General features: G+C 59.0%; 1 protein-coding gene and 1 long non-coding RNA gene across 10 annotated transcripts in view; both read left to right on the top strand.

Annotated features, from left to right (window-relative positions):
* Nucleotides 1-36: 36 nt before the first annotated feature.
* LOC118613649 lies at nt 37-3,938 on the top strand. Its single transcript, XR_004955612.1, has 2 exons — nt 37-1,278; nt 2,048-3,938. It is a non-coding gene; the product is annotated as an uncharacterized LOC118613649 (long non-coding RNA).
* Nucleotides 3,939-6,931: 2,993 nt separating this feature from the next.
* LRRFIP1 (LRR binding FLII interacting protein 1) overlaps nt 6,932-12,880 on the top strand; it is a 117,647-nt gene continuing 111,698 nt past the window's right edge. For 2 of the 9 annotated variants that reach the window (XM_036236465.1, XM_036236464.1), the window contains exon 1: nt 6,932-7,070. In XM_036236465.1, coding sequence (XP_036092358.1) covers nt 6,975-7,070 — 96 coding nt within the window. In that variant the 5' untranslated portion in view covers nt 6,932-6,974. The remainder of the gene's footprint in view (nt 7,071-12,880) is intronic. The other 7 variants (XM_036236458.1, XM_036236456.1, XM_036236459.1 and 4 more) reach the window with 4 other exon arrangements.

Below are 12,880 nucleotides of genomic sequence, written 5' to 3'. Positions count from 1 at the left end.
CAGCCAGGCGCCAACGCGCCGCCGCCCCTCGTCCGGGCTCGTTCCGCCGACCGCCCCTCCGTCCCGGGATGGGCCCGGCCCTCCCCTCAGCCCCGTCCCTGCGGGGCCTGCCCCCCACTCGCCCCCCAGGCCCGGGGCTCTCCTTCTTCGTGGGAGGGGCGTCTCCTCTCCGGCCAGCGGGGCGGCCAGCGGCCTAGGTCGACGGCCAAGATGTGGTGCCGAGCAAGGCTCCGAAGTCCCCTTCTCAGAGGGACAGGGCTGGAGAGGGCACGGGTTGCGGGTGGGAGGAGAACAACGTTCCCGCGGCCCCCCGAGTCCCCCGCGAGAGGGGACAGCAACAAGGGCAGACGTGGAGGAGCGTGTGCGACGTGTCCACGCGTGTGACGTGTCCACGCGTGTGACGTGTCCACGTGCGAGCTGCCCAGGAGAAGCGAGCACCTCCCCGGCCACCTGAGCCGCCAGCTTAAATCCCGCCTTCAGCTAGAGGCAAAGACAGGAGGCGGCGGGCGCTCAGTCACGGACGCGGCCCCGGGACCCGGCGAGGCCGCCGCGGACTCCCAGCCGCCGGCCCCGCCGAGAGCTGCTCGCGCCTCGGTCCTCTCCTCCCAGCTCTCCTCCGCGTGATGACGACACCCTTCATTCGCGTAAACCTCTCTCACACAAGGGCCCCTTCTACCGTCTTCTGAGCTGGCCCTGTGCCTGCCATTCCTCGAACTATCAGCTCGGAGTAGTCTGGATGCCAAGAGCCATATTTTGGGGTGGCGCATCCCTAAGGCGGCGCGCCCCCGACCCGCGGGGCCGCGTAAAGCTGCGGTGCACGGCGGCCGGGCCGGGCTTTCCTCTGCCACGGTCTCTTCGCTCGGGAACGAAGCGCGTCCGGCCGTAAAGCAAGCGCACCCCCCCCCCCCCCCCGTTGGTGGCGTCCCTGACTCGTTGCTCCGTGTGCCACCTTGAGACGGGCCTGCGTCTCGCTCATCCCCTGTCTCCCGGGCCACACGGTGCACACAGTGGGGGCCCTACTGGGCGTTCACCGCACGCTGGCCTCTGCCCTGCACGTGACAGGAGCTGTTATTTCGTGTGATCATTCCAACAATCCTATCTTGCCTTGTGGTTGCTTTTTACTGTAAGAAAAATGTTTCGCAGGGAGAACACCGTTTCATCTCTGCTCTGCTTGAGGCGAAGCTGGGTTTTATAAACCGCTCGCAGCACATCTGACAAACCATCCTGTGTCTGGGGATGTGGGTAGAAAGAATTCAACGTGAGCCAGGATGCCAATGAGTAAGTGGCAAACTATTTCTCTATTGTGTTCCTAAAATAGCCTGGTTGCTGGCAGGGGCACTTCGCCTCGGCCCAGACCCCCGAGCCTGGTCTCGGCAGAGCTGCGCCCCGCCAGGAGACTTTCTGCTTGGTTCTCTCTGCATATAGAGTTGCTTCCAGGTTTTTTCCCCCCAAGAGAAAGTCTTCAGAGCATTATTCAGCATAACAAAGACTTGGCGAAATGTTTGTTCTATCAAAAAATTGGCAGATGGAGGACACGGAGTGCTCTTAAAAACCACTGCCAAAAACACGGCGAGCATCTTGCCGTATTAATGAAAAAACCTGAAACATCTGCGCTAAGTTCCTCTCTGGAGAACTCGGCTTGAGTGATTGATGAGGAGGGCGCCTGGCTCATAAGCCCAGCGACGCGTGTGCAGCTGGCGGGGGCAGGGGTGGGGGGAGGCTCGGCCACTTCCCGCTGCGCGGCCCCACCCCACGTGCCACGCTCGCCGACCGTCAGGCATGCGGGAACCCGCCTGCAGCGAAGGTCACCTGTGCAGCACCCAGCAGGAACAGAGCGAACCCAAACACGGCGCAGAACTCCCAGGCTCTGCTCTCCAGGCTAGAGGTGGCCACGCTCGGAGGGACACAGGGCCACGGAGACTTGACGGCCTGGCGGGGAGGGAGCCCCAGAGCGAGCCTCGAGGCCCCTCCCGCAGCTGGCGCGATGAGCCAGCCGGGACTGCGGGCAGATCCCCTCCTCGTCCTTGTGTCCTGTGTCCTTCTGCAGGAAAATGGCATGCCACGGGTACCTGAGACCCCACAACACAATGGAGAGGGGACATCGAGGGCACTGCTCCGGCCTCCTACACCCGCCAGCAGCCTGGCGTCAAGCATCGAGGACCACGCACCCCTCCCCTGCATCTGTTTACCCAGAGTCTCCACGCCCCGGAGGAAGTGATGCAGGCGAGTGATGGGTTAGGCAGCCGAACCCACCCCGGGGCCCTTCCAGAGGCGAGGTCTTAGAACGGCTCTCCCGCGACGCCTGAGGGCTGGGGCTCTCTTCCGCTGCCCGCCTGTGTTTTCCTGTTTTCTCAACATCACGTTCTGAATACTTTTTTTAATTGAAATACAATGTAAACATAATGAGATGCGCAGATGTGAAGTGTGCGTGAACTTGTACATGCACCCAGACGTGCACACCAAAATTCTTTGAGTTTTAACACACGTGTTCATGCACGCGACGCAGGGTGACTGACTAGTCCCAGCTTTCCTGGGACCGTCCCTGTTCTAAAACTGAAAGGCTCACGTCTCAGGACGTGCTTTACTCCCAGCAAGACCGGGACGGTTGGTCGCCCTACACGGAACCGCCGCACTGGAGACACGGAACATTTCCGTCGCCCTCAAAACTTCCTCGCGCCCCTTCGATCCGCCCACCCCCAGGGACCGCCTCCGCTCCATCACCTCCGCTCCGGAATTTCCCGTAAACGGAATCATTCCACACGTGCGTTTTCGCGGCTTCTTTCCCTCAGCGTAAAGCTTCGGAGATTGTTCGCGTGGCTGCCTGTCATAGCGGTTTGTTAGTTTTTGTCGCTGAATAGTGTGACGTTTACAATCACAGTTTGCTTGTGCATTCACCTGCTGACAGACACGGGGTTGTTTTCAGCTTCTGGTACATTCTTGTACGTGTCTTTCTGTGGACGTGACTTCATTTCTCTTGGGTGAATGCCAAGGAGCTGAATGACGGGATCACAGGGTCGGCCGCGTTTCCAAGAAAGTCCCAAACAGCATTCCACAGCGGCCACACACCTTTACGCTCCCGGCACCAGTGCATGAGCGTCCAGGTCGCTCGGTGTCCTCGCCGGCATTTGCTCTCGTCCCTCTCTCGATCGATCCCAGGCGTCCCGGCGGCTGTCAGTGCATCTGACTGGCCCCCATGGTAAGGATGCTGAGCGCTTTTCCACGCGTGGCCGGTCATTTGTGCGTCTTCTCACGCAAGGTGCTCCTTCGAGTCTTCGAATCTCTTGCCGATTGTTTGAATGGCTCCTTTACCTCTTTCGTATGAGCGCGTAGGAATGTTTTTATGTCTCCTGAACAGAAGCGCTCTGTCATATCTATGCGTCGTGAATATCTGCTCTCAGTCTGTGGCTCACGTTTTCACTTCCGTGAGGGCGTTTTTAAAGTAGAAGTTTTTAATTTTGATGGACTCTGATTTATCAATTTTTTATTTGGTGTTTAGTGTCTTTTGTATACTGTCTAAGAAATCTTTCTACCCCCAAGGTCTCAAAGGTAATTCTCCTATATTTTCTTCTAGAACTGTTATAGTTTTGGGTACTAAGTTTAGGTCTAAAATCTATTGTGATTTAATTGTTGTCTATGGTTTAAAGTAAGGATCAACTTTTTCTCTATAGCTATCCAGTTCCAGCTCTATTCACTTAAAAAACAAACAAACAAACAAACAAACAAACAAAAACCGCTTTCCAGTTAATGTGATGGTAGCCTGAAACCCTGGAACCTGTTTTGTTTTTTGTTTTTTGTTTTTAATGTTTGGGTAATTTTTTTTCTTCAGTTTGGGTAATTTTATTAACCATTCCCCATGTTCACCAATCCTTTCTTCTATGTTATCCAATCTATTATTAATACTAGTTAGTGAATTTTTAATTACAGTATTATATTTTTCAGTTCTATTTGGTTCATTTCAGAGTCCCCAAATGCTCCCTAAAATCCCCTCTCCTCGTCTATTACATCATCTTTCCCGTAGGTATTTTATACTATTTGTCTGCTGATTTCCACATCTAAGTCATCTGTGAATCTTTTCCAAATGATTATTTTTCCCCCTGACTGTGAGTCTCATTTTCTGGATTCTCCTTATGTCTAGTAGTTCTTCACTATACTCGAGACATAATGGGCAATACGTTCATTCCAGAGATGCTGAATTCTACGATCTGAGGACTTCTGAATTCGGCTCTAGCGGGGAGCTTAATTACCTTGAGCCTTTCACCTTGTACTCATTAACACTCCATTCTAAGCTTTGTTTCAATGTGTGTATTCTGACTCTACTGTCGTCATGGGCCTGAGTCTGAGATGCTGTCTTGCTATTAAGGCACAGTCTGGGGTTTCGGACTCGAGGTGTTGGCCAAGTCACTCCGACCTCGCAGGACTTGAGCTCCTAGCTTGAGCCCCCGAGCGCCGGCAGCTGCTCGGCAGGCTCAGGGTTCCAGCTGTGGCGTCCTGGGTTTCTCGGAGTCTCGCCCCACCCGTGTGCGGTTCAGGACTCAGCCGCGGATTCCGCGTGAGTGAGCGTGCACACAGCCCTCTACGCGTCCCCCTTCTCTGGGATTTTCTCACTAAATTTCCAGCGGGACTCACAGCCCCAGACCCCAACATCTAACTCCTGGTACAACAAACAAGTCTTGAGTTCTCGCCCAGCGCACCTCGAAGACTGCAGGGTGTCTCCAGGGAGGTAGATGTTTCACAGGATGCCCACTGGGGAGGAAGATGTCTTGTGGGATGCCCTCTGGGGAAGGAGACATCTAACTTCAAAGGCTGTGCCCACTCTAGTCCGTCTGCTTTGGTTACATTCCAGCGCGTGCCAATGGCTATTTCTAATATGTCGAGGTTTATAATTATTATTGGCAGGAAGGTTACTTTGACATAAGTCTCATCTCCATTGGTTGAAGCTAAAAGTCCTATGTCACTTGTCTTCAAAACCAATTGAATTAATAGTTAAATCAACCCCATGCTAGGAAAAAACTGATTCCATCCCTCACCAATACATATTTGCAGCATTTCCCTTCCACGAAGAGAAAGAAAATAGGTTTCGGTCCTGGGTCTCATAAATGCTGTTCTGAAAGAGCCGCTCGGAGCTGCTCAGAGGGACCGGCTAAGGAGCCGGCGCTGTGTGCAGGAGGACAGCCACCCTCAGCCTCTCTCCCCAGACACACACATGGCACACAGTTATCCCGAGTGGGAAGTCTTCCTACCAACACGCCCCGCTGATGCCAAACTCCTGCAGCACGGGGTGGCACGCAGTGAGGATGGGATTACCATGAACATAACTCTCACGGCAAATAATTTCATGAACCTCAGCATCGCAACTGTCGCTAGTCGTCACAAATTACCAGCGACACATTTCGCACCTGTCAGGGCTCCCAGAACTGCCGTGGGGTCGACCATGGAGCCCTTCTGCCGTTAGGAGCATGCAGCACGGCAAAAGTGTATTCGGAAGATTATCCTGGCGCAGGTAGGTAGGAAGGCTCGGGTGGGGACAGTATGGGAGCCAGACGGCCCATGGATGGACTGCAGAGCATCAACCTGTATAATCGCACTCACATTTCCTGTTCATATGCCCCCCCCTTTTTTATTGGGAAGAAGAATACAGCTTTCATCAGATTCTCAAAGGAGTCCACAATTCCCGCAAATCTGAGGATCACCGGTCTAGAATCCAGACTTTTTTTTTTTTTACTACGGATTCGATCACTAAATATTTTTAAATTACCCCCAAGTATTTATGTATTTATTTAGGTATAAGTTACATCATAACCTATCGTTGTCGGTTAATACATCATGGTACACGATCCACTCAATGAGGCTGGTCGTTAATGACGGCGATGTGAATGCATGTTTTCGATCGTTTTGGGTGGTTACTACTGTTCTCGTCATGTCTGACACCCCTACGGGCAGGTTTATGAAGAGCTTCTCCTTGGAGTAAGAAACACGTCTCCCGTTTTCCTGTCTGTTCGTAATTTGGGGAATCATCATTTTGAGAATCTTTTCAATCCTTTGAAGCCATTTGTTTAAATACGTATTCATGGCGGTTCTAGAATGTTCTCCCTATACCCCAATGGACAGGAAGGCGATGGCTTTGTAAACCTTACTCGATTCTCCAACTTAGTTTTGAATCCATCTTTAGCAAGCAGTCAGCAAATTGGGTCAGGAGAATTCATCTTTTTTTCAACGACCCTTTACTGAGAGCAGCTGATGCGTCAAGCCTCTTCCTAGACGCTGGGGCCATAGGAGTGAAGTGACAAGTCACAGAGAATATGCGCATTAAGAAGAAAACGTCCATCGACGTGCAGATTCTGAGCGCGGTAAGGCTCGGGAGGCTGGCCAAGGTCGCACTGCCTGGTATTGGGGAGACCAATCTGGACACCCCTGGGCCTGACCAGAGCCTCGCTCTCATTCGGGTCTGTGATGGCTGGACCCACTCGCCAGGGCGCACGCAGGTCTGAACTCCTGCGCGCAAACCTCTCTCCAACCCCGTCCCCCCAGCCTGCACGCCCCGGCAGAGGTCCTCCGGTCCCCGCAGCCTTGGGGCCGGCGGGTCTATGGTTACCAGCCGCGGTCCACCCTCCAGCGTCCCCGGCTCCGCTGATCCCGACCTCTGGCGTCCCAAACACATGGGATCCGCGGGCAGCCGGCGCCTAACCTTGCACAGTCCCCCGCTCCCATCCCCACCGCGTCTCCCGGCCCGCCTCATTCCCGCGTGCGCGCACCCTGGTCCCCGGCCATCCCAGACCTCACGCCGGCTCCATGGAAACGGTCCCCGGCGTGTGCCCGTGCCCCCGCCCGGTGTGCCCCCGCGTCCCCAGCCCCTGACGTCCCCCCGCGTCCCCGGCTCGCGCCCGCTGACGCCATGACGCCGCGGCGGAGGGAGGGGCGGAGCGGGCCGGCCGGGCGGAGAGGGCGCGCGGCGGCGGCGGCGGGCAGCGCGGCCAATGGACATGGGCACCCAGGGCGCGGGGCGCAAGCGGCTCCCCAACCGGGAGCGGCTGACGGCGGAGGACGACGCGCTGAACCAGATCGCGCGCGAGGTGAGGCCGGCGGCCCGTTATGCGGGGCAGCGGGGGCGCCGCGCAGCTGTCAGGCGCGGGGCGCCGGTCCGTGCGTCCTCGGGGGCGTGGGCGGGCGCGGGCCCCGGCGGGACCTCGGCGGCCCGGCGCGGACCCTCTGGCCCTGGGGACAGGTCAAGGACACCGACCCCTCCCCCGGCTCCCGACTCCCCTCGGCTGCTGCCCCCTTGGCGGCGCGCGGAGCTGGGGCGCCGCCCCTGGCGCGAAGTGGCCCGGCCTGGTGGCCTGGCCGGTGAGGGGGGCGAGCACCCTTCTTTGTTGTGCTGCATCGTGGGGGTGCTGTAGGCCCGACCCTGGAGGCCAGTGGGCGTCCCGAGAGGCCACATGGCCCTGACGAGATAGCACGGCCCCTGTCGGTGACCATTTGTCGTGGATTGTCACCCAGGGCGCAGATTGGGCATGAACCTGGGGTCATGGTGACTCTAGTTTCCGGACCGAGCCTGAGAACGGGTCCGGGCCTGAGAACGGGTGCGGGCACCCTGAGGCGCTCACCCGTTTGCCAGCAGAGTGTATTATAACGGGGTCGCGGGGAACTTTCCGGGCGGCAGATTAGAGCGCGCTGCGCAGCGTGTCTCGCTGTGCACGTGCGCGGCTCCCACCGGGATCGACCTGAAGGTTAAACAAACCCGTGACATCCGAAGAGAGACGCACGCACAGCGGACCGGGAGCGGGGGTGGGGGAGGCGAGCCCTTCCTCGGGCCTTGGGTGGACAAAGGGAGCCTGCGCTTTCGGGGTACACCCTTCCGTACCTTTCACATTGTGAACTGTGCATGCGTGCGCGCTAACTAAAAGGACGCAGGTGCAGATGCGGGGCAGGACCCACCTCCGCACCTGCTTCCGGCCGGGGGGGTGTGCGGGGGCGGGGGGGGGGTGCGGGAGACTGGTCCACGGGTCATTGTTCTCACGTGGAGGAGCTTCCAGGAGGTTGGGCTGTGGTGTCCGGTCGCATCTGTCCCCTGTCTGTTGAGTCTACTCCACAACCAGTTCTTGGCTGTTTTTAAATACCGAATTGACATGGCTGTCACCCGGATTTGCTGAACACTGAATGAGTAAAGACTGTTCCGCTTTGTGTGAGAAGGAAGAGAGCTTCCCAGGCAAACTCCTGTTGGCCCCTTCCAGCCCTGGGTAGACGCGTGTCCCTGGGGGGACCGCCAGGCCCCGCAGGCAGAGGCTCCCTGCCCCCTCCCCTTCCTCAGCGCTTGCTCCCTCCGCCTGCTGTGGTGGTCACCTGGCCTCAGGTGAGTCGTTCAGGCATCTGTCCCCTTGCAGGTGGTGACCCCCAGCAGGCAGCGCCTTGCTTCTGTGTCCCCAGAGCTCAGCACAGACGCAGGCATGTCGTGGGTGCTGCTCCGTGTCTGTTACAGTCATTAAAAAAAAAAAAAAAAAAAAAAAACGCCGAGCGCTTACAGTGCGCTGGCTAAATATAGACATTTGCTCAGTGCCGCAGCTGGAATACACTCCTTCCCCTAGAGGACGGGCACTTGTGTGCGTACTCAGCCATAAGACCACCGGGAAGCCAGAGGTGACCGGTGACCCGTGGGCCTCGTCTTTACATCAGGGGCTTGGGGACAAAGGAACGAGAATGAGAGTTCCCAAAGCCTACCTCCTATCTGCTCCCTGGGCTGACAGCCTGGGTAACCGGGAACCGCGGTCCTGGCCCCCACCGGGGACACACAGGCAGCGGTGACGAATTCTGACGTGGCACCAGGCTGGGGCTTTGAAATGACATAGCTCCTCACGGCTGTGCCATCCCAGGGGGGCTCCACCCACGCAGCCTCCCCGCTGACGTCCCTGACTGGGGAAAGCAACCCCCCCCCCCGGGCTGTCAGGGTCCGGGGGTGGCTCGGGAGCCACCCACACGCACGCCTGCACAGTAAGCCAGCCGGAGGCCGAGTGGCCTATACCCGCAGTGTTGGGGGGAGCAGGTGCGATGTTTTATGTTCCACCAGAATTGAGTTTTTGTATTTCCCACTGTGCAAACTAGAATCTCTGTTCAAATGGCAGATACTCGCCGCTGAGTTTTGTGGGTTCTGATAAAAATGAACAGAGCTGACTTAGGTCGGGTGCTTCCTTATTTTGCTCGTTCAGTGGATGCCCGCCGTCTCCCCGAACCCCCATCCCGGGGGTCAGGGAGGCCTGAGGGGCTGGGTCGGGACGGGGCTCGTCTGTAGGTCAGTGCCGGGAGGGGACCTGACGTGGCGGGCTGGACAGTGTGCTCCAGAGGTTTGTGGGTGGGAGAGCCAGCTCGATGATGGGACCGGGAATGGCGGGCAGGGAGGGGTGGCATCCTGGAGGAAGCAGCATTCCGGGCGACTGCTGAAGTGACAGGACTCTGACCTGGACCGGACCCGGGGGTGGACAGTGGCCGTGGTGCAGACTCCCCACCGGCCCAACCCGCGGTGCTGGCCCCGTGCCCCCAGCACTCTGCGCCTGGCTCGGCCCGGCCGCCCCTGAGGTGGCCTCAGCCTCAGGGCGACTTGCTCTGGCAGACTGGCTGCTGCCTTCCGGGGCTGCCCTGCATCACTCTGCCGAGAGCTGGAAGGGCCACCCTGAGCCAAGGCCTGTGACCCCGTCAGTCGACTTGGGGGCCCACACCGGCCCCTGCGGTGGGGATGGGGGCAGCTGTGACCGCAGGCCCACCCTGGAGCTGGGAGAGTTCACCTCCTTGACGCATTCGGGGGTCTGCGGGGGCCTGAAAGAAACGAGAGTGCTATGGATGGGTGGTGTGGACGCAGCGCGGGCGTCCAGGGCTGTGCTTCGGGCGCAGGACCCCAGGCGAGCAGGTCACCGGGCAGGGAGGCCACGCCCCGCGCCTCTGGAGCCCGGGTGGGCAGGAGGAGAGCGGCGTGTGCAGGGCCCGCAAGGTCGGGGAGCTGGTCGCGCCCCGCAGGGCGGGGAACCCTGTGGGGGCGAGGTGGCCGGAGCAGGCGGCGGTGCGCGGAGCCGCACGTGGACCACGCGGTGCGCGCGCACGCGCGAGACGCTCCCTGCTCACGGCCTTGTCGGAGGTGGGGCACGGCCCAACGTCGTCGTCGCGACCAAGCTTCCGGAAGCACCTGCAGCGGCCCGGGCCCGCAGGCGGGTGCGGAGTCTCCCACGAGGGGCAGAGGCGGCCGAGGGCGGCCGCGCGTTCTCGCCACCGCGTCCGGCGCTCGGCTCACCCGGACTCTCGCTCAGCGTCTGCCACTGAGTAAGAGGATCCTGCGCTCATGGCCCCCGGGGCGAGTCAAGCGTCCCTCCCGCATGGGGACCGCCTTTCCCAGGACAGGACGGTGCTGATGTGGCAGCCGCCTCGGGGCTCCGCGGCCACCAGGATGAGCCTCTCGGCCCCTCCGTGGCCCCAGGATCGGTTGCCCAGCCCCTTCTTCACCCACATGTGTCCTCTCGGGTGACTGTTCCCCCAGCCGCCACTCCAAGGCGGTCCCACTGGGACAGTGTCCCCTGGGCGCATGGTCCCCACAGGGGCGCAGGTGGTGCCCAGGTGCCCCTGCTGACCGGCGCCGATGCCCTGGCCTGTGAGTGCCGGCTCTTTGGGGTTCACAGCGCCCCCTCCTCTAGGGAGTGGGACGAGGCGAGGGCGTTAAGGGCCGGCACCGGGCAGGCCGAGTGCTCACGGCTGACGGGAGATGCTGCCCCCACCCGACTCCCGGCACAGCACTGGAGCGGGGAGCTCTGGCCCCTCCCCCCACCTCGGCCCCTGGCCTCCCTCAGACGCACGCATCTTGGTGTGTCCTCGGCGAGCCCCTGGACCAGCGCTCCAGGCCGACGTTCATCCCCCTCGGGGCCGTCTGGGGAGACTGCAAACTCTGCGCCTGTGACCTTGGACTGTTTCCATGGTTTTCAACAAGATGGCCCTGGTCGGAGACGGGATCAGGGACCCAGCTGCGAACGGGCCGGCCGAGCGCCGAGGGCTGGGGCCCCACCTGCAGCTGTTCCCACCAGAGAGCCAGCTGTCCCCTCGCCGTTTTGGGGCGGACCTTCAGTGATTCACTGTTTTTAGGGTCAGGACGGTGATTTGTATGTGGGTGACATGGAGCGGCTGCACGCAGGACGGAAATCGGGAGACCCGGATCCCAGCCGAGCCTGTCGCCCATGAGCCCGTCACCCAGGACTGGAAAAGGCGGGAGACGGGAACTGAGGTGGCTTTTAAGGCTGACGGTGTGCCAGATGCTTCCAGAAGCTCCACTCTCATAATTAACCCCCATCAGAAGAGTTTAGAGTATATGCGTTTTGCTTGGAGAAACAGGCTCAGAGATGCTAAGTGACTCATCTAAGGTCACCTGGGAGCTAAGAGGTACCAGTTCATCATCCGGGCTGCTTCCGGGGCCAGGTTTTTGGCTCCCTCCAAGGCCCCGTTCCAGGCATTTTCCCGCAGTCACCTGCTTCTCATGTCCAGGACCGTTGTCCCCGACTGACCTCTGAGCCCTCAGGCGTAGCTCTTCACAGGATGGTTCCATGTTCTCCTCTGCCTTACTGTGTTTCTTGTCTTTTAAAAACTGATTTTTATTTAATTAAAGCAACACGTTTTTACCCTTGTCCCGTGTTCTCAGGCCGTCCTCCACAGAGCGGCTGGGTGGTCCTTTTAAAGGACCCTACGTCACGTCGCTGATGAGAACTCTCCAGCGGCTTCTCATGTCCCTCGGGCAAAGCCACACCCTTAAGGGCCTTACAAAAGCAGCCAGTCTGCTGGTTATGGCCACGTTTCTGAAGAACATGAACGTGCGCTTTTTATCGATTTTTCCGTTTTAGATACCGTCTGCCGGCTTCCTGTCAGAAGACAAGGACTTGGTATTTGTGGGTCCCACCCAGGCCGTCTCCCGGACATTTTTCTTCCTCCTCGTCTTCACCCCGCAGTTTGTAATTTCAGGTTCAGTAAATAATCAGAGGCGGAACGAGAGGCTGGAAAAGAGTGTGGGTGCTCCGGGCAGGTTCCCGGGCCCCGATCCCGACCCTGCCGCTTACTCCGTGACCTCGAGCACGCGTTGTAACGCTGTGTGCCCCGGCTGCCCCGCACGTGAGACGAGGAAGCCCTGAGGGTGCGCTCACGCGGGGCGCTGTCGAGGGCGAGTGAGCTACTTCGCTTCCCTGAGGAGGGCTCGGGGGGACGGGCCACCCGCGGCGGGGCGGGTGCCGTGACACCCCAGAGCTGACGGCAGCGCCCGCAGGCGCCCGCCGGCGCGGCTCTCCTCGCACGACTTTCCGCTTGTCCTGCAGTTAATTTTTCCCATTTTCCCACTCACTCTTTGGTCTACACGTGTATCACATCCCATGCTCTGCGCACGTTTCATCGGAACGCCTCACAAAGCTGCTTTCTGCGTGATGCAATGCCGCAGACCGTCCATCCACTCCATGTCATCCCCTCGTGGCTGACACGCCCCCCCCCCCCCCCCCCCCCGCAGGCCTCTGTCCGCTAGGCCCCGTCTGCTCCGGGGGCGATCGGTCCCTCTGCCGCCCTTCTGAGAATTCCTTCGGCCACTTTTCTGTCGCTGTCTTCAAATCCCTGTTTGCTGGACTCTCTCCTGTCTCCTTTCTTGGATTACTACCTCATCTGGCTGGAACACACCCTTGAGTAGCCTTTTCTACGTGCTTGCATATCTGAAAACGTCTTTGTTCTACCCTCATACTCGATGGATAGTTTGTCTGAGTGTAGAGTTCTAGGTTAAAAATAGATTGTCAAAGGACGGCAGAGATGTCCATGTATTCTCTGAAATGACCTCCAGCACGTATTGTTAACTGAGAAGGCGATGGCAGGAACTGAAAATAGCGAGCCG

The sequence above is a fragment of the Rousettus aegyptiacus genome, unplaced genomic scaffold (genome assembly GCF_014176215.1).
Source record: "Rousettus aegyptiacus isolate mRouAeg1 unplaced genomic scaffold, mRouAeg1.p scaffold_m13_p_2, whole genome shotgun sequence".
Classification (NCBI taxonomy): domain Eukaryota; kingdom Metazoa; phylum Chordata; class Mammalia; order Chiroptera; family Pteropodidae; genus Rousettus; species Rousettus aegyptiacus.
Note: the sequence above shows the minus strand (reverse complement) of the source record. Positions and strands in the feature narration are given on the sequence as shown.